Raw genomic sequence first — 26,243 nt, forward strand, 5'->3', positions numbered from 1 at the left:
TTCACTGTCAGGAATGGTGGTGGAGGCAGAAACTCTCAATTCTTTTAAATGGTACCTGGACATGTACCGAGGGTGCTGTAACCTGCGGGGCTCCAGGTGCTGGTAGATGGAATTAGTTTGGGTGGATAGCTTGTTTGGCCAGCACAGACACGATGGGCTGAATGGCCTCCTTCTGTGCTGTACTTTTTCGATGTTTCTATGTTTCTTACCATTTACAAGCTGTTAGAAGATTTTTGGGTTCCCTTTTACGTTAACTGCCATTCCATTCTCAGATGACCACACACATCAGAGCCACAGCAATCTCCCGCACGGCAGCTCATTTAAATAGCCGGCACGGCCTCCCCCGACAACGTGGAGGGGACGGGCAGTCTGACATCTGCAATGGTTTCAGATGTCTGTGTGCAGGAGCTGGTGCCATCTTTCAAGGGCAACCAGTGCTGCCCCCAAAATTTACCAAATAAATTTGTAACGCCCCTTTCCCACCCCTGATTACAATTACATTAAGTATTTTCCCTTTCCCACCACAAAACACATACCTTTGAAACGTGACCTTTGGTCCCCCAGACTGTACAAAGTTTAAAGTTCATCCCTTCCCACAATCCCCTAAAGTCCTCACTTTTTTTTTCTTTCCAATGAGTACAACTAAAGAGTGTTTTTATTTAATTCAGTGTAGCTTGTTAAGGACTTTTTATTGTAGTGGGTAGAACAAGGCCCCAAGTATAATTAGTATTTTTTAAAGGGAGTAACTAAATTAATTTAAAGGTAAGTCATGGCAGGAGAGCTCAGCCCTGTGATATGCTCCTCCTGCGCTATGTGAGAAATCAGGGATGTTTCCAGTATCCCTGGTGACCATGTGTGCAGGAAGTGTATCCATCTGCAGCTACTGACTACCTGCATTACAGAGCTGGAGCTGTGGGTGGATTCACTGTGGAGCATCCGCGATGCTGAGGACGTCGTGGATAGCACGTTTAGTGAGGTGGTCACACCGCAGGTAATGGCTGCACAGGCAGAAAAGGGATCGGTGACCACCAGATGGACTAGTAGACGCAGGCAGGTAGTGCAGGAGTCCCCTGTGGTCATCCCCCTCTCAAACACACATACCGCTTTGGCTACTGTTGGGGGGAATGAGCTCCCAGGGGAAAGCAGCAACAGCCAGGTCTGTGGTACCACGGAGGGCTCTGCTGCACAGCAGGGGAGGAAAAGGGTTGGAAGAGCAATAGTGATGGGAGGTTTCTATCTTAAGGGATGCAGATATTCGTTTCTGTGGCCGCAAACGAGACTCCAGGATGGAATGTTGCCTCCCTGGTGCTCGGGTCATGGATGTCTTGGAGCGGCTGCAGGACATTCTGAAAGGGGAGGTTGAGCAGCCAGAGGTCATGGTCCATATTGGTACTAACGACATGGGCAGGAAGAGAGATGAGGTCCTGCAAAGTGAATATAGGGAGCTCGACAGAAGGTTAAAAAGCAGGACCTCTGGGGTTGTAATCTCAGGATTACTCCCTGTGCCACGTGCTAGTGAGGGTAGGAATAGGAGGATAAGGTAAATGAATGTGTGGCTGAAGAGCTGGTGTTGGCGGGAGGGCTTCAGCTACTTGCGTCATTGGGATCTCTTCTGGTGCAGAGGTGACTTGCACAAGAGGGACAGTTTGCATCTAAACTGGAACGGGACCAATATCCTTGCGGGGGGGTTTGCTAGTACTACTCCGGAGGGTTTAAACTGGTCTGGCAGGGAGGTGGGACCCAAAGTAGCAGTCTCTCCGATGAGATAGTTGAGATAAATGTAGAGGTTAAAGGAAGCAAGTCCAGTCGGCAGGACACGGAGCGTGGATGGTCTGGTTGGCTAAACTGCATTTACTTTAATGCGAGAAGCCTTACAGGTAAGGCAGATGAACTCAGAGCATGGATCGGTACATGGGATTGTGATATTATAGCTATTACGCAAACCTGGTTGAGGGATGGGCAGGACTGGCAGCTCAATGTTCCAGGGTACCAATGCTTCTGGTGTGACAGAGGTGAAGGTAAGAGAGGAGGGGGAGTTGCACTATTGATTAGGGAGGACATCACGGCAGTACTGAGAGAGAATATCCCGGGGGGAACGTCCAGTGAGGCCATCTGGGTAGAACTTAGAAAATAAGAAAGGGGTGATCGCTTTGATGGGATTATACTATAGGCCCCCCAATAGTCAGAGGGAATTGGAGGAGCACATATATAGGGAAATCACAGATAGGTGTAGGAATTATAGGGTTGTAATAGTAGGTGATTTTAACTTCCCCAATATTGACTTGGGACTGCCTTAATGCCAAGGGATTAGATGGGGAAGAATTTGTTAAGTGTGTCCAGGATAGTTTTCTGAAGCAGTGTGTGGATGGCCCTACTAGAAAAGGGGCTACACTCGACCTCCTCTTGGGAAATGAGGCTGGGCAGGTGGTTGATGTGTCAGTGGGGGAGTACTTTGGGACCAGTGACCATAACTCTATTAGCTTCAAGATAGTTATAGAAAAGGATAGGACTGGTCCTCAGGTTGAAGTCCTAAATTGGGGGAAGGCTAATTTCGATGGCATCAGACAGGAACTCTCAGAAGTTGAATGGGAGAGGCTGTTTACAGGTAAAGGGACATCGGGCAAGTGGGAGGCTTTTAAAAGTGAGATAAAAAGAGTTCAGGGCCAGCATGTTCCTGTTAGATTAAAGGGCAAGGCTAGCAAGTTTAGGGAACCTTGGTTGATGAGGGATATTGAGGGTCTGTTCAAGACAAAGAAGGAGGCATATGTCAGGTATAGGCAGCTGGGATAATGCGAGTCCCTCGAGGAGTATAGGGGATGTAGGAGTACACTTAAGAAGGAAATTAGGAAGGCGAAAAGGGGCCATGAGATTTCCCTGGCCGATAAGATAAAGGAGAATCCTAAAAGATTCTATAAGTATATCAAGAGTAAAAGGGTAGCTAGGGAAAAAATAGGTTCCTTTAAAGATCAGTGTGGTAATCTATGTGTGGAGCCATGGGAAATGGGCGAGGTCCTAAATGAATACTTCTCGTCTGTATTTATCGTGGAGAAGGTCATGGAAGCTAGTGATTTCAAGGGAGGGACCAGCGATATCCTGGAGCATATCAACATTACAAAGGAGGAGGTGTTGGAAGTTTTGAAGCGCATTAAGGTGGATAAATCCCCAGCACCTGACCAGGTGTATCCTAGGATGCTACGGGAAGCAAGGGAGGAGATTGCTGGGGCCCTGGCAGAGATTTTTGTATCATCGTTAGCCACAGGTGGTGTTGGAGAAATCCAGATAATGCCAAATTGTTGAACAAATTCTCCGGACTCAGACTTTGAAAATAAACACTTTATTGCATGATATCATGGGGTGCACACCTTCCCTTAAGGCGGTCCAGTGCTACTCCACCGGACAAAGGAAAATCCACAATGGATATACAGTTACTCAGCCCATCCGGCTGGACATAATCCAATCAGAACGGTTATTGATTACATACATTACACATATTACCAATTAGATTACTGATTAGTCATCATGTGGCAACGTGATCAGCTCATGTAAGCCCCTGATCACCAATTGATGATCTCAGGCCCCATCAATTATCCTGGAGTCTTCCAACTATCACTTTAATTGGGCCTGCATTCCTGAGGGTGCGGTGCAGTCTGCAGTTACACTGATAAGAGGGGCCCCTCTCGGTGTCTGTGCTATGCTGTACCAGGCTCAAACTGCGAGCTAACTAACCTGTCCCACAATGCCTCGGGTAAATACTCCATTTTGTACCAATACGTAACTATTTTTTCAACTTATATATGAGAGTATATATATATATATATATATATACATATATTCGCTAAGATTATATTAATCTACTTACTCAAATAACAGTTAGAGAAGCAAAAGCTCAGCAAAACTGCTCCCACAATCCCTCCTTTTATCATATCATGATTACAAAACATCATCGTAAGCAGAGGGGAGAGGTAGGGGTTAAAATGTTGTTAAAGCATAATGTGTCTCCCCCTCCACAATGCACCAGCCGCAAGGCCAAGTTGCTTCGGCAGCCCTGAAGTTATGAAGTCATTTCTGATAAGCTGTCCCTCCCTCCTGCACTGAAGCTAGCTTGTTAGCAATACATGATTGATTAATTTCATCTTAAATGTTCCCATAAAATTCTGTTCTTAAAATTCTAAAATTCCGTTCCCACAGTCCCCCTCTTGACTCTTCAAAACCCTTTTAAGAATTCTTCCCTTGATCCCACCTAGGTGCCTTTAATGGTCTCTATTTGTCTAAAAACAGCCTTCAACACCCAGAGGGGTCGCACTCAATACGTTGCCTGCTTGTGCCACAAGAGGGGCCTGCGGGAACTCTGTAAAGGCATAAGTTTTGCAGGGGCTTCAGTTACTTGTTTATAACATAAAAGGTGGTACACTTATACAATTACCATCTCATTTAAGCTTCACTGTTCCATAATCGATTGTACAAACATAACACAATTTCATAAAGAACATGGATCATTCATTAATTCATTTTAAGTATATATGAAAAGGTTATCCAATTACCCTTTTATGGCAGAACTAATTGTCCCTCCTTTGACAGAGCAAGTTCGAACACTAATTGCTTTTCGGGTAGCTGTCCAACCTGTGTTGATACATCCTCTTGCATTGCCTAATTACTTTCTTAAATTGCCAAATTAAGTAGGTCACATCTAACACCATAATACCCAAAACCACTATCAGGACATGGGAGATAATTCTAAACCAGGGGTGTTTCTGCACGTCTGACCCCCAGTTCCATAAGTCCTCCTGCCAGGTAGAATCATTTATCTTGTCAATCTCATCTTGTAGCATCTTCGACTGTTGTTCCAGATTGTAGTACACTGCAGCAATGACTTCTAGCTGCTGTCTATCTTTACCCAAGCATGTGGGCAATGGCTGAATAGTATATTCATAGTCCTGGAGGTAATTTGTCAAATTCTCCTTAATACTTTCTGTCACAGTTATCGTTTCTGTCTTTTGCTTATGTATCTGTACCAACTCCATCTTCCCTACTCGGATTGGTATTTGTGGGTTGAACCAAAATGTACTGTTGCTCACCGGGCAGGTCCGTTTATGTCCATACTGGTACTCCTTCACTGTGGCGGTTAAGCGATATCTCCCCTTTCCCATATAGGCCACATGGGTTAACCCTGACAATGCTTTCCTAGTCTCCATGGTGTAATTTACAGTGGCATTAAATCCACATTTTGATTCTGCCATTTTATTTTTAGGATGAGGACATATGATCATCTGGTTTTCCAGACTACACTCAGACAATGGACAATGTTGTTCCAATTACCTCTTTTCCAATTTCCATAACATAGGGTAAAATATCGTTGTATTTTATGTAATCTTTTCCCCTTATCACCCCTATATTTTCTACTTTGTTCTATAAAGCTGATCCTGGCCTCTAAATCTAGTGGCACCCATGGCATCGGCAGCCTGCTGCATTACAATCTTACTTAATACACTATACATATTTCTTGCCTGTTCTGTACAATATCCCAGCATTTGCATCCCTGAGATATTGACCAGGACAGGCACAATCTCATGTTTAACATTATCATACAACGCTTCCCCTGGGCTCGATGTACCCACATACATCCATGTTCCTTTCAACTTTCCTTATCATCTGTTGCCCAATGGGAGGGGCACAAACAATTCCAAAGACACAGCTCTCAGTTACCCCTTCCCCTTTCTGTCTGGTCATGCAGTTAGCACGGTCATCTGTGGAACACCGTACACACTTCCCATCCAACATGTTGTACATGTCCTGGAGAATCCAGGAGTTAATTTATATTCTTATCATCTCTACTCTTTCAAAATTATCTATATGGTCCCGTCGTGCTTGGGTTTCGTTCCCCACAATCCTTGCCCAGTTAGTAACCCATCTAATAATAATCCAAATACCTATCAATACGACCATTATTCCCTCATTACCAAATTCCTGTCTCAGCAATTGTTACAGTAATACCTTACTGTCGGGCGGCACAGTGGTGCAGTAGGGCGACACAGTGGCGCAGTGGTTAGCACCGCAGCCTCACAGCTCCAGCGACCCGGGTTCGATTCTGGGTACTGCCTGTGCGGAGTTTGCAAGTTCTCCCTGTGTCTGCGTGGGTTTCCTCCGGGTGCTCCGGTTTCCTCCCACATGCCAAAGACTTGCAGGTTGATAGGTTAATTGGCCATTATAAATTGCCCCTAGTATAGGTAGGTGGTAGGGAAATATATAGGGACAGGTGGGGATGTGGTAGGAATATGGGATTAGTGTAGGATTAGTATAAATGGGTGGTTGATGGTCGGCACAGACTCGGTGGGCCGAAGGGCCTGTTTCAGTGCTGTATCTCGAAACAAAAAAACCTTGTACAACTCTCTGGTCTTTTCAGGGCACCAGTCAGGTAGCTGGATATCTGAGATATTCAATATTACCGGTACCAACTAAAGCTTTATATTATCATATACAATTTTATTAGTTTTTATTATCGCAAGTCCATTTTCTGGTCCTGTAGTCAAGGCCGGGCAAGGGAGATCAGTCACTTGTGGCTGTTGGGTCGTAACCTTACTTGTTAGTAATTAAAATGTGGGGGTAATCGTGGTGATTGGAGCTTGTTGTCCGTTTAATAAATTTTGAATGCTGGTTTGATTGCTGGCTCCTTTTCTTATACACCCCCCAATTTTTTTATTTTTTTTTTTGACACAAAAGGTCCCTTGAGGGCTTTTGCTGTCAAAATCTGACACACCTGGTAGATTAAATTGTCCACTAAAATAAAAGCAAAATACTGCAGATATTGAAAATTGTCTCATTGATAAAGATGCTGTGATATTTGTTGTCTGCAATTAAGGTCCGAAATTCTCAAAGCTGCTGGATCTCTCGCTGTGGCATTAATTCTCACATGGCCTTTCATCACCTGCTTAACAACCCACAAAGAATCCACTGTGGCTCTGCCCCTGAGCCCAATGGGTTAATTTGTCCAATTCTATCTGTCAATTTGGAAATTTAATGTTTAATAATGTCCAATATATATAAATTTTACTTTCAGCAATGCAAAATTGTGTGGTGGGTTAAATGGAAAAACAGCAGCTGCAGCGGGGTTTTTTTTTTCAAGGGGTGGAGCAAAATCGTCTCAGCTGCGTCACTTTACAAAACCTTTTTCTTCTCTGATCGAAAAAAGCCACACTCCATTTTAATCTTTTTTTTAAAATCCTTTTGGTATCCTTAGGGTTGCTCTCCTTTGAAGTTGAAAATGCCACAAATGCTTCCGTTGCTTTCCAAATAACAAATCACATCTGCACACTTACACTGGTATTCCACTGTCATGCCACATATTCTGAACTCTCAGGAGATCTTATCAAAAGATCAAATATCAGCGGTGAGGAAAAGGGGGGGTGGGGGGGGCACTGGTGGTGCCTATCTTTGCTTACCTCCCCCTGCAGGGTCCTGATGTCTCAGGTTATGGCCAGACTTTCAAATGTAGCTCTCTTAAAAACTCATCTCTCCAAGAGAAAACTATCAATTGCTAGTCTTATCTACACTTTCCTGACTTTCACTGGAAAATTCGAGGCTTCTTGGAAATTAGCTGTTTATTTCACTATATGTTTATCCCCAGAATTCCTTTATTAGCGCTTGCATCAGCCAGATCTGATTGCCAATTCCCATTAATTATAATTCTCTCTCATTTTGAGCCCTGGAGAACCTTTACAATTAATATTCATAATTCCTTAAAACAGAAATCAAACATTTCCATTTGATTCCAGACATTAGTGTATATTGTTTATGTTTTTTTTGACCTTAGATGACATTTTAACTCCTTAAATAACTTGCCAAATTAAACTGGATTTTCGACATCTCACATTATTCCAAATTCAAATAACAGTAAATTTCCCTTTGAGTGCTTTAAATAACCACCCAGATCAATTAAATGTTGTTTATTGATTCCAATTTCTTATGCCCAGACTTGGTTGTACTTTTTGTACGTTAAAGACAGAAGTGCTTGCAACTATCTCTTCTTCTCAAGCACTTTGTCTCATTGATAAAGATAGTTGCAGCAGGGTTAATTTCTTGCTTGTCTCCAAGGAGGCGGAGCAAAGCATTCTCCGCTGCGTCGCTTTACGTAACCCTTTTGTTTTAATGGAAAAGAACTAAATTCCATTTTAAATGTTTTTTTTTATCCTTAAATAAGAGGTTCCTAATCCAAGGATTATTATTTTTTTTAAACAAAGATGATTCCAAATTCCAATTCACTGCAATAATATTTAAAAATCAAAACTGCCAATGTTATATGAGTGAGTCCTCTGTCCGGAACTGAAGACTCCTCCAAAACATGACATAATAAACTTGTAAGTTCATTGTGGCAACAAATGAAATTTCCAGTTCTTCAACTTAAACAGGTCAATTAACCTTAACAGTATTAATTCAATTCAGACTTATTAACTTAGAATACTTATTAACTACACACAGAACACTTTTAAAAGATAGGTAAATTACTTCATTTTTCTTGTTCTTCAGGTGCCTTTCAAATGACTGTAACAAAACCAAAAACTAAAGAAAAAGTTATTTAACATTCTTACAACAAAAGATTTAACACTAGGTCCTTGCACAAACTTTAATCTTTCCCATTATCTCCTTTTTTTTTATCCTTCTCTCCCTTAAAACAATATTCAATTCCTGACATTTGCTACTTAAAAACAGTCAGTAAAACATGTCTTGAATTTAAACTCAAAAAAAACGAGAACAGATTTTAAACTGGAACTCCAATTAAAGCAGGAGTTGTAAACTTCAAATTGGATTTCTGCCAAACATCTTCAGACCGTCAAGGTTGAAGCTTATCTCTTAGAAAATTGTTCATTGTCTTTTCACAGTTGCAAAACCCATTAAAAATAAAACTTTAAGTTAAAATATAATTCCATTTTATATCCCATTCCTGGGTGCACAATCTTAAATTGAAATGAACACACTCAACAATCACTTTTCACACTCACTCAATTCCAAACAACTTAATAGACTCATGCTTTCAACACCAAAGCCAGACAACAAAGAGTTAACGACAGTCAGTTCTACAGAACACAAGCTGTACATCCCAGACATTCAATTCATTCGCGGAAGCTTCCAACATTCTCACAGTCGAATCAAAGACACAGTAACTTGTTTTTACTCTAAAACATATCTATCTTTAAAACACATATTTACCGTGGCGCTTCTGCGTCTCCTTCGAGGGGTCAAACGGACGTGGGTCACCTTTCTCCAGAGGACACGAATTACTTGTCCCCGGGGGCGACCCTTCCCTCTTGGAAGCCGTTGAGTCCAGATTTCCTTCTACTTTCTCAAAAACCTTCTTCACTTGCGAGTTCTTTTCTATGAATCAAGTAGCATTAAAACAAAAGAAAACGAACAAAACACAAGAAAACGAATAGACACAGTAACACAAACAAAGGACAAACCACACACAAGGAGACAAACAGGCGCAGTTAATGTTAAATTCTCAAGGTCCAGCTAACCGGCTCACCCTGTCTCTCAGGCCAATGCTCTTCCGTTCTCCCTCCGTCTCACAGCCTCTCTCTCTAGGGCCAGATCCCGGCTCATGTACTCAGGAGCAACAATCACGTGCCTGTCGGGTCAATTTGGTATTAAATTTAGTTACAGCCCCAGTCGTTTACCGTCCCAGACGGTTGTCCTAACTCCTTTTGTCCCACAGCCTCTTTACTCCACCCGGTGGAGGAACAGCCTGTGCAAACTCAAATTAGGATCACCAAATTCCCGGAATTTGGTGCTACGCAAAATTTTCTAATTTTCTGGATTTTCTACTTTAGGTTCCGAATCCCTGTTAGGTTCGTTTAGGATCCCATACAAAGGGATCCTGCCGACTGCGCCAAACTGTTGGAGAAATCCAGATTATGCCAAATTGTTGAACAAATTCTCCGGACTCAGACTTTGAGAATAAACACTTTATTGCATGATATCATGGGGTGCACACCTTCCCTTAAGGCGGTCCAGTGCTACTCCACCGGACAAAGGAAAATCCACAATAGATATACAGTTACTCAGCCCATCCCGGCTGGACATAATCCAATCAGAATGGTTATTGATTACATACATTACACATATTACCAATTAGATTACTGATTAATCATCATGTGGCAACGTGATCAGCTCATGCAAGCCCCTGATCACCAATTGATGATCTCAGGCCCATCAATTATCCTGGAGTCTTCCAACTATCACTTTAATTGGGCCTGCATTCCTGAGGGTGCGGTGCAGTCTGCAGTTACACTGATAAGAGGGGCCCCTCTCGGTGTCTGTGCTATGCTGTACCAGGCTCAAACTGCGAGCTAACTAACCTGTCCCACAATGCTCGGGTAAATACTCCATTTTGTACCAATATGTAACTATACTTTCAACTTATATATGAGAGTATATATATATATATATATACATATATTCGCTAAGATTATATTAATCTACTTACTCAAATAACAGTTATAGAAGCAAAAGCTCAGCAAAACTGCTCCCACAGTGAGGTACCGGAAGACTGGAGGATAGCTAATGTTGTGTCTTTATTTAAGAAGGAAGCAGGGATAAGCCAGGGAACTACAGGCCGGTGAGCCTTACATCAGTGGTGGGAAAGTTATTGGAAGGGATTCTGAGAGACAGGATTTTTTTGAGGATTTGACCAAGAGGATTGATGAGGGCAGGGCGATGGACGTTGTCCACATGACTTTAGCAAGGCCTTTGATAAGGTCCCACATTGTAGGCTGGTGCGGAAGGTTCGAACACATGGGATCCAGGGTGAGCTAACCAATTGGATACAAAAATTGGCTTGGTGATAGGGGGCAGAGGGTGGTAGCGGAGGGTTGTTTTTCAGATTGGAGGCCGGTGACCCAGTGGTGTGCCGCAGGGATTGATGCTGGGCCCTCTGTAGTTTGTCATATATATTAATGACTTGGATGTGAATGCAAGGGGCATGATTAGTAAGTTTGCAGATGACACAAAATTGGTGGTATAGTGGACAGTCAAGAATGTTGTCTCAGGTTACAAAAGGATATAGATCAACTGGGAAAGTGGGCAAGGAATTGGCAAATGGAATTTAATGCATACAAGTGTGAAGTGATGCATTTTGGGAAGTTAAACCAGGTCAGGACATTTACAGTGAATGGCAGGGCCCTGGGGAGTGTTCTTGAGCAGAGAGACCTTGGGGTGCAAGTACATTGTTCCCTGAAAGTGGCAACACAGGTAGACAGGGTGGTGAAGAAGGTGTCTGGCATGCTGCCTTCATCAGCTGAGGCATTGAGTACAAGAGTTGGGACGTCATGTTGCAGTTGTACATAACGTTGGTTCGGCCACACTTGGAGTACTGTGTGCAGTTCTGGTCGCCGTACTGCAGGAAAGATGTGATTAAGCTAGAGAGGATGCAGAAAAGATTCACAAGGATGTTACCTGGTTTGGAGGGCCTGAGTTATAAAGAGAGATTGGATAGGCTGGGTCTGTTTTCCCTGGAGCGAAGGAGGCTGAGAAGGGACATGATAGAAGTATATAAAATTATGAGAGGCACAGATAGGGTAGATAGCCAGAGTTTGTTTCCCATGGTAGGGGTGACTAAAACTAGAGGGCATAGATTTAAGGTGAGAGAGAGGAGGTTTAAAGGGGATCAAAGGGGTAAATGTTTCACACAAAGAATAGTGGGTATCTGGAATGAGCTGCCAGAGGAGGTGGTGGAGGCAGGGACAGTAGCAAAATTTAAGAGGCATCTGGAAAGGTACTTGAATGAGAAAGACATAGAGGGATATGGAATTAATGCAGGCAGGTGGGATTAGTATAGATAGGCTTTATGGTCGGCATGGACACAGTGGGCCGAAGGGTCTGTTTCTATGCTGTACGACTCTATGAGAATGCTCCACTTTCCTGTATTGTTTATTTTCAGGTTCATTTCATTTTCTGTTCATCCCTCCCCATCTCCCCACCCTCCCCCACCCTGCCCCGTCTTATTAGTTTAAAGCCTTTACCATCTCCCTATTTACTCTTTCCACTGGGACACAGGTCCCATCCCGGTTCAGGTGGAGTCTGTAAACTCAGTATAACTCCTTCCTGTGCCAGTACCGGTGCCAGTGTTTCATTTAAAGGAACCCCTCTTTCCCACACCAGCTCTTTAGCCACACTTTAATTCTCCTGATCTGACTGTTTCTTTGCCAATTTACATGTGGTTTGGGAAATAATCCAGTGATTATTGCCCTTGAGGTCCTGCTTTTTAATTTAGCTCAATACGCCTGATATTTCCTCAGCAGGATCTTCTCCCGGTTCCTACATATGTCATTTGTTCCAACATCGACCACAACAACTGGATTATTCCCTCCCCTTCCAAATTGCTCTCCTGCCACCATAAGATATCCCTTACCCTGGCACCTTGTAGACAACGCACCCGACAGGATTCTCATTCATGTCTGCAGAGGACGCTATCCATCCCTCTAATTATAGAAACCCTTATCACGACCACATTCTATTCTGCTCTTTCCGCCTTGGACAGTCTTCTGAGCCACAGTACCTTGGTCTACATTGTGACTGTCCTCCCCACAGTCTTTCTTCTTGTCCTCACAGGTAACAAGTACATTGTACCTTTTGGACAGGACCTGTGTTTGAGGAACCTCCTTCTCAATCTCTCCTCAGTCCTCACCGTGCTGCTCCCGAATGGTTACATCTTCTTCTTGAACCTGTGATTTTCTCTGAACTGTGACTGTGTTCTGGATAAAACTGTGAAGACATTCCACCCCCTCCCTTATGTTTGGGAATGTCTCAAACTCACATTCCAGCCCATTGACTCTGAGCTGGAATGACTGAAGACGGAGACATTTCCTGCTGGTGTGGGAATGTGGGACAGTCTCGCTATCCTCAAACTCCCACATCCTACAGTCCCAACACGTAGCCTGCCCTGTCATCTCTAGTCTTTTATAATTAATTTGTTTATTGATAATCTGAATAAATGTAATTAGGTCTTTTAAAACAATTCATAATAAATGTATTAATAGTTCATTTATCGAATTAATTTAATAAAATAATAGATTTATTTCCCCAAGCAATACTTTATTCAAATGCTGTCACTTAGAGAGACAAAAACACACTGTAATACTCACCAACCAATCATTTGCCTTCTGTCCTGTTACTTCCCTCTTTGATGTTTATTGACAGCTCCTGAATATATGAGGAGTTCTACAGTGTGAGATTCATTGTCAGTGATGGGAAAATCTGGTTGTTAATTTCCTCAAGTCTTTTTCAGTGTTTCCTGTAACATTCAACAGAAAGTGAATTGTATCAGGTCCAGGGTTTGATTCAGTTTGTTTCTCACTCTCTGTCTGTGTTTAGACTGGGTTCCAATAATCTGGGAGATTCAGGAGTGAAACTACTGTCTGCGGCTTGAGGAACCCGGACTATAAAATACAGAAACTGTGGTAAGTACCAAGACTGTGTAAGATTGTGTTTATAATAACTGGGTATCTGACACTGTACATTACTATTAATATCAGTAATGGTGTTATTAATAAACACGGTGCATTATTATTAGTATCAGCAATAGTGTTGTTGCTAAGCACTACATATTACTCTACTAATAACACAATCAGTAATAATGTTATTAATAAACCCCCCCACCGCACTCTCTGCACTTCCTCCCCCTCCCCCCCCGCTCTGATTCCTGTTATTTCTCTATCTTTGATCCCAGGCTGGGAGGAAACAATCTCACAGGTTCTTGTATCGAAGATCTCGCCTCCGCTCTCAATACAAACCGATCACTGACGGATCTGGACCTGAGTTTTAATAAACTGGGAGATTCAGGAGTGAAACTACTGTCTGAGGCTCTGAGGAACCCAGACTGTAAAATACAGAAACTGGGGTAAGTACCAGACTGTGTGAGATTGTGTTTATAATAACTGGGTATCTGACACTGTACATTACTATTAATATCAGTAATGGTGTTATTAATAAACACGGTGCATTATTATTAGTATCAGTAATAGTGTTGTTGCTAAGCACTGCATATTACTCTAGTAATAACACCATCAGTAACAATGTTCTTAATAAACCCCTCCCCCCCCCTCGCACTCTCTGCACTTCCTCCCCCCCCTCCACTCTGAGAGAAGTGGGGAGAGAGCGAGGGGGGAAGCGGGGAGAGCGCGACGGGGGGAAGCGGGGAGAGAGCGAGGGGGAAGCGGGGAGAGAGCGAGGGGGGGAAGCGGGCAGAGAGCGAGGGGGGGAAGCGGGCAGAGAGCGAGGGGAGGGAGAAGCGGGCAGAGAGCGAGGGGGGGAAGCGGGCAGAGAGCGAGGGGGGAAGCGGGGAGAGAGCGAGGGGGGGAAGCGGGGAGAAAGCGAGGGGGGGAAGCGGGCAGAGAGCGAGGGGGAGAAAGTGGGCAGAGAGCGAGGGAGAGAAGCGGGCAGAGAGCGAGGGGGGGAAGCGGGGGGAGAGCAAAGGGGGAGAGCAAAGGGGGGAAGCGGGGGGAGTAAGTGGGGGGAGAGCGAGGGGGGTTAGCGGTGGGGGGAGGGGGGGGGGGGCAGGAGTAGCCTGAAGAACTTGGTGGCGGTGGGTGCGAGTGTGCACTCCTTCTCCCAGCCCCCGGCCACTGACTGCAGGCCACTCACTCCCTGCTTCCTCCCGCTCACTCCCACCACTCGCTCCCCGCTTCCCCCCGTCGCTCTCTGCCCGCTTCCCCCACTCGCTCTCTGCCCGCTTCTCCCCCTCGCTCTCTGCCCGCTTCCCCCCCTCGCTCTCTGCCCGCTTCCCCCACTCGCTCTCTGCCCGCTTCTCCCCCTCGCTCTCTGCCCGCTTCTCCCCCTCGCTCTCTGCCCGCTTCCCCCCCCTCGCTCTTGCCCGCTTCCCCCACTCGCTCTCTGACCGCTTCCCCCCTCGCTCTCTCCCCACTTCTCTCCCCTCGCTCTTCTCCGTGCTTCCCCCCCCTCACTCTATCCCCGCTACCCCCCCTCGTTCGCTCCCCGCTACCCCCCCCTCCCTCTCTCCCTGCTTCCCCATCGCTCGCTCCCCACTTGCCCCCTCGCTCCCTCCCCGCTTCCCCCCTCGCTCTCTCCCCCCTTCCCCCGTCGCTTTCCCCCGACTTGCCCCCTCCCTCTCTCCGCCGCTTCCCCCCCCTCCCTCTCATCCCTGCTTCCCCCCTCCCTCTCTCCCTGCTTCCCCCCTCCCTCTCTCCCTGCTTCCCCCCTCCCTCTCTCCCTGCTTCCCCCCTCCCTCTCTCCCTGCTTCCCCCCTCCCTCTCTCCATGCTTCCCCCTCCCTCTCTCCATGCTTCCCCCTCCCTCTCTCCATGCTTCCCCCTCCCTCTCCATGCTTCCCCCTCCCTCTCTCCCTGCTTCCCCCCTCCCTCTCTCCTGCTTCCCCCCTTCCTCTCTCCTGCTTCCCCCCTCCCTCTCTCCCTGCTTCCCCCCTCCCTCTCTCCCTGCTTCCCCCCTCCCTCTCTCCCTGCTTCCCCCCTCCCTCTCTCCCTGCTTCCCCCCTCTTTCTCTCCCTGCTTCACACCTCTTTCTCTCCCTGCTTCACCCCTCCTCTCTCCCTGCTTCACCCCTCCCTCTCTCCCTGCTTCCCTCCACCCTCTCTCCCTGCTTCCCCCTCCCTCTCTCCTGCTTCCCCCCTCCCTCTCTCCCTGCTTCCCCCCTCCCTCTCTCCCCGCTTCCCCCCTGCCTCTCTCCCCAGTTCCCCCCTCGCTCTCTTCCCGCTTCCCCCCTTGCTCTCCCCCCACTTCCCCCCTCACTAACTGCACACTTCTCTCCCCTGCTCTTACCGCACTTCCCCCTCCCTCTCTCTCCTCTTCACCTACGCTCTCTGCCCGCTTCCCCCCCCTCGCTCTCTGCCCGCTTCCCCCCCTCGCTCTCTGCCCGCTTCCCCCCCTCGCTCTCTGCCCGCTTCCCCCCCTCGCTCTCTGCCCGCTTCCCCCCCTCGCTCTCTGCCCGCTTCCCCCCTCGCTCTCTGACCGCTTCCCCCCTCGCTCTCTGACCGCTTCCCCCCTCGCTCTCTCCCCGCTTCTCTCCCCTCGCTCTCTCCGTGCTTCCCCCCCCCCCACTCTGTCCCCGCTACCACCCGCTTGTTCGCTCCCCGCTACACCCCTCCCTCTCTCCCTGCTTCCCCCCTTCCTCTCTCCCTGCTTCACCCCTCCCTCTCTCCCTGCTTCTCCCCCCTCCCTCTCTCCCTGCTTCCCCCCTCCCTCTCTCCCTGCTTCCCCCCTCTTTCTCTCCCTGCTTCCCCCCTCTTTCTCTCCCTGCTTCACCCCTCCCTCTCTCCCTGCTTCACCCCTCCCTCTCTCCCTGCTTCCCTCCTCGCTCTCTCCCTGCTTCCCCCCTCGCTCTCTCCCTGCTTCCCCCCTCGCTCTCTCCCTGCTTCCCCCCTCGCTCTCTCCCTGCTTCCCCCCTCGCTCTCTCCCTGCTTCCCCCCTCGCTCTCTCCCTGCTTCCCCCCTCGCTCTCTCCCTGCTTCCCCCCTCGCTCTCTCCCTGCTTCCCCCCTCGCTCTCTCCCTGCTTCCCCCCTCGCTCTCTCCCTGCTTCCCCCCTCGCTCCCTCCCTGCTTCCCCCCTCGCTCTCATCACGCTTCCCCCCCCCTCGCTCTCTCCTCACTTCACCAACGCTCGCACCCCGCTACCCCCCTCCCTCTCTCCTGCTTCCCCCCTCCCTCTCTCCCCGCTTCCCCCCTCGATCTCTTCCTGCTTCCCCCCCCTCGCTCCCTCCCTGCTTCCCTCCTTTATAATATCTTATAATAACTGGGTATCTGACACTGTACATTGCTATTAATATCAGTAATAATGTTATTAATAAACACTGTGGATTTACTCTGATTCCTGTTATTTCTCTATCTTTGATCCCAGGCTGGGACGAAACAATCTCACAGATTCTTGTATCGAAGATCTCGCATCTGCTCTCAATGCAAACCGGTCACTGACGGATCTGGACCTGAGTTATAATAAACTGGGAGATTCAGGAGTGAAACTACTGTCTGAGGCTCTGAGGAACCCGGACTGTAAAATACAGAAACTGGAGTAAGTGCTAATTATATATTAATTGTGTTCAGGTTTTGGGCAGTAACTGGGGTTTCACTTGAGCACATATAAAGAGACACTTATCGATACTGTGGTGTGGTTGAGTGAGGAGGTGTATGTTTGTAATGCTAAACTCTAAATTAATGTCAGACTGAGTAAAGATTAGCTCCAGTAATATTCTTCACCAACTGGATTTCCAGAGTAGAATATGGTAACAGATAATGGTCACCTCAAGGTGAAGGTCGAAGGTTATGAAAAAAGGCTGCGTTTGCTGACAATGTAACCACTAGGTGGCGCTGCACTGGCACATGTGTAAATGCAGCCTGCTGCACTGAAACGTCACTGTCTGCGGTGTTCGGGTAACTGCCAGGACTAAAGATGGCATTGCTCAAATAATCACAGAAAGGCAACCCAAACCCATAGCAGCAAACAATCGCTGGACAGGGAGCGGTGTGTGTGGGGGGTAAGCGGAGAGAGGGAGTGGTGGGGCAGCGGATGGCCAGTGAGAGGATGGGGGGTGAGGAGCAGGGGGGAGTGGGGATGGTGAACGAAGAGGGGTGGGGAGAGGGGAGCAAAGAGCGGTGTGGGGAGCGACCGGTGGGGGAGAGCGCGGGAGGAAGCAGGGAGTCAGTGGCCGGGGTGGAGGAGTGTACGCTCGTACCTGCCGCCACCAAGTTCTTCAGGCTGCTCCCACCCCCCTCGCTCTCCCCCGCTTCCCCCCCTCGCTCTCTCTCCACTTTCCCCACTCACTCTCTCCCCGCTTCCCCCCCCTCGCTCTCCCCCCACTTCCCCCCCCCCCTCGCTCTCCCCCCACTTCCCCCCCCCCTCGCTCTCCCCCCACTTCCCCCCCTCGCTCTCTCCCCGCTTACCCCCCTCAATCTCTCCCCGCTTTCCCCACTCACTCTCTCCCCGCTTTCCCCACTCACTCTCTCCTGCTTCCCCCCCCTCGCTCTCCCCCTGCTTCGCCCCCTCTCGCTGTCCCCCTGCTTCGCCCCCTCTCGCTCTCCCCCGACTTCCCCCCCTCGCTCTCCCCCCGCTTCCCCCCTCTCGCTCTCCCCCCGCTTCGCCCCCTCGCTGTCTCCCCGCTTCCCCCCCTCGTTCTCTTCCCGCTTCCCCCCTCGCTCTCTCCCCGCTTCCCCCCTCGCTCTCTCCCCGCTTCCCCCGCACTCCTCTCCCCTTCACCCCCCCCCCTGCTTCTCCCCCCACTCGCTCTCTCTCGTTTTCTCCCCGTTTCCCCGCGTTATGTGATGACATCTTCTGCCCATGCACTAACCAGTCCTGGCAATGCGGAATGCCACACACGTGCAGAGAGTAGGAGCCTGTTTGCACATGTGTACAGCTCGGTGTAGTCTGATGATGTCAGGCTGCTCAATTCAACACAAAACAAAAACAATTGAACCCGAACTGCCTCACCCCTCAATAGCAGTGATCACCACTTCCACCCCCGTCAAATACACCACTCCCTCCCGCGATTGCCGCTTCTCTTTCCCTCTCCCTCCCACACACATCTTCCTGCCACTCCGACTGCTCACCACTCCATTTCACCATTCTCTCCCATACCCGTCTGCTCGCTGTTCCCTCCCGCTGCTCGATCCCCACCTCACCACCCAGAGAAGCAGCGGGGGTGTTGGGGCTGTGTGTGTGGGTGACAGAAGTGAGAACGGCAGGAAGTGAGTGGCGGGATGGAGCAGGAGAAGTGGCCGGGGCAGTTGGAGGGTGTGGGTGGGGATTTAGCGACGAGGCAGGATGGAGCAGTGAAGAGTCGGGAGTGGCGAGCAGGCGGGCACGGAGAGAACAGTGGGAGAGAGCGAGGAAGAGAAGCAGCGACTGAGGCGTGATGGTGGGAGGGAGCGGGGTACTGTTGGAGGGAGAGAGATTGTGAACACGGCCATTGAGGGGTGAAGCAACACTCGGGCATTATTACGTCTGACGTCATTACATGGTGACGTTGACACACACGTGCACAGACCCATACTGGCAAGCTGACAAATGTTCAGACACAGTGATGACGTCAGTGATCGATCTGCACATGCTCTGCATTGTCAGGAGATATTCCGAAAAAAATAACAGACAAAAAACTACAATCCTAGCAGCAATGATCAGAAATAGCCGAAAGCAAGTGTAAATTGTTGGGCTTTGATTACCCTCCGATGTTCTCGGAATCTGAACCATATGACCAGGTGAGGTGAAAGTGATTGCTCTTGATATCGAGGCAGCATTTAACCGAGTGGGACATCAAGGAGCCCGAGGCAAATTGAAGTTAGTGGGAATCAGGGGGAAAACTCTCCACTGGTTGGTGTTATGAGCGAGGATGGAGGAGTGCACTGTCTTTCTCTAGTTCCACTTCTCCACAGGTCACAACATATATTTAAATGTTTTACCCAGTTACTGATACAGACAATTATATACTTCATCTATTTCAGTTTCTGAATAAAAATCTACCAACCAAGTTTCTTTAATAATAAACAAAATTATTAATTTATTATAAAACAAGACTCATTTCATAAAGATGCAAAGGTTATTAACACACAGGTTGAAATATGAAAGTATAAATATATTCCCTTCGAACATCAACACTTACAAGTTTCACACCATTTAAAAAAACACTCTGCTTTTCTATTTTTACAACCAAAGTGAATAACTTTACACTTCCCTACATTATATTCCATCTACCATTCTCAACTGCTCAGATACTGAAGTAGTCCATGTCCCCATGAGGCCAGACCTGGACAACATCCAGGCTTGGGCTGATAAGTGCTAAGTAACATTCATGCCAAACAAGTGCCAGGCAATGCTCATCTTCAACAAGAGAGAATCTAACCATCTCCCCTTGACATTCAACGGCATTAACATCACTGGATCCCCCACTATCAACATCCTGGGTGTTACCATTAACCAGAAACTGAACTGGAGCAGCCGTATAAATACTGTGTCTACAAGAGCAGGTCTGAGGCTGGAAATTCTACAGTGAGTAGTCAACCCCCTGACTCCCCAAACCTGTCCACCATCTACAAGGCACAAATCAAGAGTGTGATAGAATACTGTCTACTTGCCTGAATGAGGGCAGCTCCAACAACACTCAGGAAGTTCAACATCATCCAGGATAAATGCAACCAATTGATCGACACACCATTCACCACCTTAAACATTCACTCCCTCCACCAGGGACGGACAATAGCAGCAGAGTGTACCAGATACAAGATGCACTACAGCAACTCACCATGCCTCCTTCAACAGCACCTTCCAAACCCACGACCTCTTCCATTAGAAGGAAAAGGCAGCAGATGCGTGGGAAGTTTTCCTCCAGGCCACACACCATCCTGGCTTGGGAATATATCACCGTTCCTTCACTGTTGCTGGATCAACATCCTGGAATTCCCTCTCTAACAGCATTGTGGATGTACCTGCACCAGATAGACTGCAGAGGTTCAAGAAGGCAGCTCACCACCACCTTCCCAAGGGCAATTAGGGATGGACAACAAATACTGGTCTTTCCAGTGACGCCCACATCCCACAAAACAAATAAGTATAAAAAATAACCAGTGGAAGAATGAAGTGGAGATGTGGATATGGGTTGTGTCCCGATGAGAAATCTGGAGAAATGTGTGTTTAAGTTCCCATCCCTCGGTGACCCAAAGAACATGAAACTAGTCATTTTTAGCGATGGTTCACATGCTAATCTTCCTGATGGGTATTCTAGTGCAGCTGGTTTCATAATATTACTGATGGGTGAAAATGGGAGATACTGTCCTTCAGCTTGGGAAGCTCAGAAAATAAAAAGGGTTGTTAAAAGTACTTCAGCTGATTGACACACTGGCCCTTGTGGAGACAGTGGATATGGGATTCTATTTGTCAAATATTGTAAGTGAGATTCTATACAAGGGGTTTACTGAAGATCACATACTCATTGAATGTTATGTAGATAATTGTTCATTGTTGGCTGATGCACATTCTACTAAAAGTGTCAGAAAAGGTTCCAGATCGACCTTGCTGGCTTGAAAGAAATGCCGGTTTAGTCTGAAAGAACGAGTTTGTGATGCAGAGGTTATGATAGATACACAACTCCAGCAGTCTCCGTCCATTCTAATTCATCCTTCCAATGCCATAGCGCCCGAGGCAGGAGGGCCATGAGTCATGGTCGGCCCCAACCCTGGCGTTAAAGTCCCCCAGCAGGAACAAATGGTCGGTATTAGAAATGCTACTAATGATATTATGGAATTCCTTGTAGAACTGGTCTTTAACTTCAGGTGGGGAGCAGAGTGTTGGAGCTTTGATGCTGAGTAGGTGTACTGGACCAGAGACAGTGAGCAGTCCAATGGACAGTATGCGTTCCGAGCTATTTGAAGGTGGCTCTATCATGCTGAGCAAAGAGTTTCTGATGGCAAAGCACACTCCATGCTGTCTTGGTTCTTCAGGATCCCTACCCTGCCAGTAGAAGGTGTAGTCTTGCTCTCTTAGACATCCGCTCACAGGCAGGCGTGTCCACATTGAGTCTACTGAGCTCATTGTTAATGATGGCGGTCTTCCGAGAGTCATTGGTTTGTGTAAGGTTTTCCGACAGGCCATTGCGATGGGGATGCGAGGGGGAGGGGGTTGCGAAGGGGGAGGGGGTGCGAGTGGGGAGGGGGGTTGCGAGGGGGGAGGGGGGTGCGAGTGGGGAGGGGGTTTGCGAGGGGGGAGGGTGGGTGCGAGTGGGGAGGGGGGTTGCGATGGGGATGCGAGGGGGGTTGCGAGGGGGGAGGGGGTGCGAGTGGGGAGGGAGGTTGCGAGGGGGGAGGGGGTGCGAGTGGGGAGGGGGGTTGCGATGGGGATGCGAGGGGGAGGGGGGTTGCGAGGGGGGTTGCGATGGGGATGCGAGGGGGGAGGGGGTGCGAGTGGGGAGGGGGGTTGCGAGGGGGGAGGGGGGTTGCGAGGGGGGTGGGGGATGCGAGGGGGGAGGGGGGTTGCGATGGGGATGCGAGGGGGAGGGGGGTTGCGAGGGGGGAGGGGGGGTGCGAAGGTGGAGGAGTGTTGCGAGGGGGGAGGGGGGTTGCGATGGGGATGCGAGGGGGATGGGGTTGCGAAGGGGGATGGGGGGGTGCGAGGGGAGGCATCCGGCGGGGTTTGCGACCCTGGCGAGCGGGCCAGCCCACAGCCTGCACAGCCTCCTCGATGTCTCCGTCCTCCAGGCTGACTCTGCCCTCCTGGTCACCATCCAGCTCACGGTGGAACTTCTTTTCCAGCTCCCAGCTGTGACGGTGGAAGGGCGACCGAGGCCGGATTGAGGTCCTGAGCCTCGATGACCACCTCATGGGCACTCGGGCCACCTGCTCCTCCCCATCGAGCTCCCAGTAGATGAATGAAGGGTTCACTGAAATAGCTGAACATTAAAGCTGCTCTTGTACATTCTTGTGTATTCCAGCCTGAATTTCTCTCTCACCTGCTCTCCCTGGCTGCAGCTCTTAGTCCAGTCTTTCCTGTTTAGTTTGTTCAAATCCCATCTACTTTGTGGAAATGGTGAAGAACCTTTCAATATCTTTACTCATTCATATTATTAATTATTATATAATTATTATTTATTAATATCAGTAATAGTGTTATTAATGAACCCTGGAGATTTACACTGATTCCTGTTATTTCTCTCTCTGATCCCAGTCTATGGGATGTCGGTCTCACAGATTCTTGTGCCGAGGATCTCGCCTCTGCTCTCAGTACAAAACAGTCACTGACGTTTCTGAACCTGACATCAAACTCCTTCACAGACCGATCTGTCCCCGCTCTCCGCCGCCTCATTCTGAACTGCAGGAATCTGGAGCGGATCGTGTGAGTGTTTGTGTTAATGTTTAATGTAATAAATAAAATATAAATGTGATTCAGTCACTCTTATCAGTAATATCTGTAATTATTATTAAAATGTTAATCCCAGTCTCCCTGTTATTTACACTATTGTTCAATCTGTTTATTTCCTGTTTAATCTTTAATCTGTTTCAGGTTGTGGGGGAATCAGTTCAGTTCAAATGGAGAGAATCAGCTGCAGTCGCTGCAGGATACAAGACCCGGACTGAATGTGGTTGTGTGAACATTTCAATTTGTAAACATCACTGGTCTCTCTCTCTGAACATTTTTGGCCAATTTTCTGTCCTTCCCCTTTAATTGGCCGCGCTCCAGGTTTAAATCCTATTGGCTGTTTCACTGTTTCTAGCTCGAGCTGAGCGAGTGTCATCTCCCATTGTGACATCAGAGGCCCAGCAACATGGTCACGTGACTCAGCTGCCCGGCCCCACAGCGCTGCTTCTGTAGGATATCCGGGACTGAATGTTCCCCAATGGGGCACTGGGGAAATGTACAGACAGGAAGGGTCCAGGGTGGGGCTCAGTCTGGGCTGCAGTGGGACACTGGTAATTACACTCAATATCCCTGGGTTTGGGAATTACATTATCCAGGGTTCAAACTCAGTATCAGTACCCAGTGACCCTGCTGGGAAGTGAACCTGTGTGTGTTCAGGATGGAGACAGGCTCTGTTCAGCTTGGATAGATCTCACCGTCCAATAGATACCAATACCCAGTGTCTGGGGTCACCCAGAGGGAGTATCCTATTGGGGAGGTTCCTGAAACTGGTGCACCCAGGATGGGTCAGCACTGCGAGAGGAGAAATGGGGAAAGTGTCAGTCGGGAATCCCACTGTTCTGTCTGGGTGATCGTGAGCATTTGTAGTGTTTAAGGATCCTGAACTTAACGTGTTTCTGGCACCAACATGGGAGCAGGTACTGGTGTTACCATGGAAATTAAACATTGTGTACTTACTGTGGACTGAATTTTCAAACGGAATCACCTGAGACTGTAAACCATGAGATTGTGAAAAGGTGCAATGACCCTGTGAAACATCCTGAGGAAACTGAGGGGTCGATGAACGGACTTGTTACCTGTACTCACCTGGATTTGTATAATGACTTCCACTTGGAAATGTTTTATTAAACTTCACCTCTGTGTCACTGCCTCCTGGATGATGTAACAGTACTGATGAGAATTGCTATTGTGTGATGTTGAATTAAATGATGCATTATCTTAACAAGTACATCTCAGGACTTCTTACCAACTTCAAATTTGAGAATACTTTCAGAGAGTTTTGACCATGGAATCCCTTCTTATATTTTCTGGTCATAGAAAAGCCTCTGGAGACTGAGTTCATTCAATCGTGACCTCACTATTGTTTGAATTGCCCAATTAGGAAACGATCTGTCCACCCGAACCAGGTCAGAATCTCAAAATCTCTGACTTCCCACACTCGGACTCCTATCAGCTCGAATATGAACGCCTGGTAAAAGCAAGTCGAAATGATGTGGCCTTAACATCCAGTTAATTTGCCTCGGCACAACCTATATCTGAGCCTCTGAGATTCTGCTAAGGTGTTTATCTTTTACTTCTCACACAGCAGGTCACTTGTTTTCACACTCTACTGCATCTCTGTTGAAGTTTACTATTGACCAGGGTTATAAAGTTACAATCAGATCTAGGCTGATCAGGGTGATGTCAGGAAGCACTTCCCCCAATAAGAAAAGTGGAAATCTGGATCCTCACCGAAACGACTGTGGATGCTGAGGGTGTATTTGAAAAGTGAAAACATATTGATGGACCTGACTGATGAGTTAGACAATGTGTAAAGGCCGGGCAATGGCTTTAAGACACAGAGGGATTGAATGACCTCCTTGTAGTCATGTTTGAGTTGTTATAATCACAGAGATGAGATTAATATACTGTTCATTTATGCCCCAGGAGGATTTATGCAATGGAAGGTCTCGGGCCTTTTAGAATTGTTGATTTCAGACACATTTATTCACTATTGGCTAGAGGGAGAATATGTGAGAGTAAAAAGGCAGAAAGGGTTAGGAAACAAATGTGAGTAAATTGAATTAAGAGATGGCAGGTTGATTGGCCTCTTATTATTGTTAAAGCTGGTCTATTCGTACAGAGTCCATTAGTCAGCCCTGAAAACGGTTTACTAGACAAACTAAGACAAAGTGTGAAATCCCAGATATTGCCTAAGCTGGGGAATGTTACCTGTATTTTCTGTTTTTATTCCTTGTTAAACTGGCTGCTTTATTTAAATTACTCTGAAAATATTCAGCAAAGGGAGAGTAATCTTTCTGATCTCTTGGGCACCGCACTTTACACTTATTGAGTTCAGTATTTTACATTTCAGGGTTTTGTGTTACTTTAAATAATTCAACTGAAATATGATATGGAGTGAACCACTGAATTTCACACATGTAAAAAGGTTTGTCTAGCAGTTATGGTGATACATTACAAGGCTATAACAGTAAACACTGTTTGTTAATACAATACATCTGGTGTCTGTAAGTCACTGCTTAAAATATCAGACTGTGGTTCTCCGTCCACTCCATTCGTTAACACTGAGTCACAGAGTCATTTACAGCACAGAAGGAGGCCATTCAGCCCATCAAGTCCATGCCAGCTCTCCACAGAGCTATGCTGTCAGTCCCACTCCCTGGCTCGATCCCTGTAGCCCTGCAAGTCTATTTCTCTCAGATGACCATCCAACTTCCTCTTGAAGTCATTGATCGTCTCTACTTCCACCACCCTTGTGGGCAGTGAGTTCCAAGTCATTACCACCCACTGTGTAAAAAAGTGTGTTTCCTCATATTCCTCCTGCATCTTTTGCACAAAATTTTCAATCTGTGTCCCCATGTCCTTGTAACATTTGTTGATGGGAACAGCTTTTCCTTGTTTAACTTATCTAAATCTGTCATAATCTTATACACTTCTATTAAATCTCCCCTCTTATCTCCTTTGTTCTAAGGAAAACTAACACAGCTTTGCCAACTTAACCTTGTGACTAAATTCTCCATCCCTGGAACCATTCTGGTAAATCTCCTCTGCACCCTCTCAAAGACCTTCACATCCTTCCTGAAGTGTGGTGACCAGAACTGGACACAGTTTTCTCCAGTTGGGCCCGAAACAGAGCTTTGTAAAGTTTCACCATAACTTCCCTGCTTTATTGCTTTGCTAACCACTCTCTCAATATGCCCTGCCACATTCAAAGATCTATGCACATGCACCCCCAAGTCCCTCTGTTCCTGCACATGCTTTAGAACTGTGTTAAGTAAATATTACCTCTCCCTATTCCTTCTCCCAAAATTCATCACCTCACACTTGCCAGTATTAAATTCCATCTGCCACCTCTCTGTCCATTCTGCTAGACTATCAATGTCCTATTGCA

General features: G+C 47.4%; 1 protein-coding gene across 1 annotated transcript in view; it reads left to right on the plus strand.

Moving 5' to 3' along the window:
* LOC137385124 (NACHT, LRR and PYD domains-containing protein 3-like) overlaps positions 1-24,003 on the plus strand; it is a 118,262-nt gene extending 94,259 nt beyond the window's left edge. Inside the window, 6 exon segments of the mRNA XM_068059925.1 lie at positions 13,363-13,409; positions 13,412-13,448; positions 13,718-13,888; positions 16,856-17,026; positions 22,661-22,828; positions 22,997-24,003. Of these exon segments, the coding sequence (XP_067916026.1) occupies positions 13,363-13,409; positions 13,412-13,448; positions 13,718-13,888; positions 16,856-17,026; positions 22,661-22,828; positions 22,997-23,084 (682 nt within the window). The 3' untranslated portion in view covers positions 23,085-24,003.
* The last annotated feature ends 2,240 nt before the right edge of the window (positions 24,004-26,243 follow it).

Source organism: Heterodontus francisci, chromosome 28, assembly GCF_036365525.1.
Source record: "Heterodontus francisci isolate sHetFra1 chromosome 28, sHetFra1.hap1, whole genome shotgun sequence".
NCBI lineage: Eukaryota > Metazoa > Chordata > Chondrichthyes > Heterodontiformes > Heterodontidae > Heterodontus > Heterodontus francisci.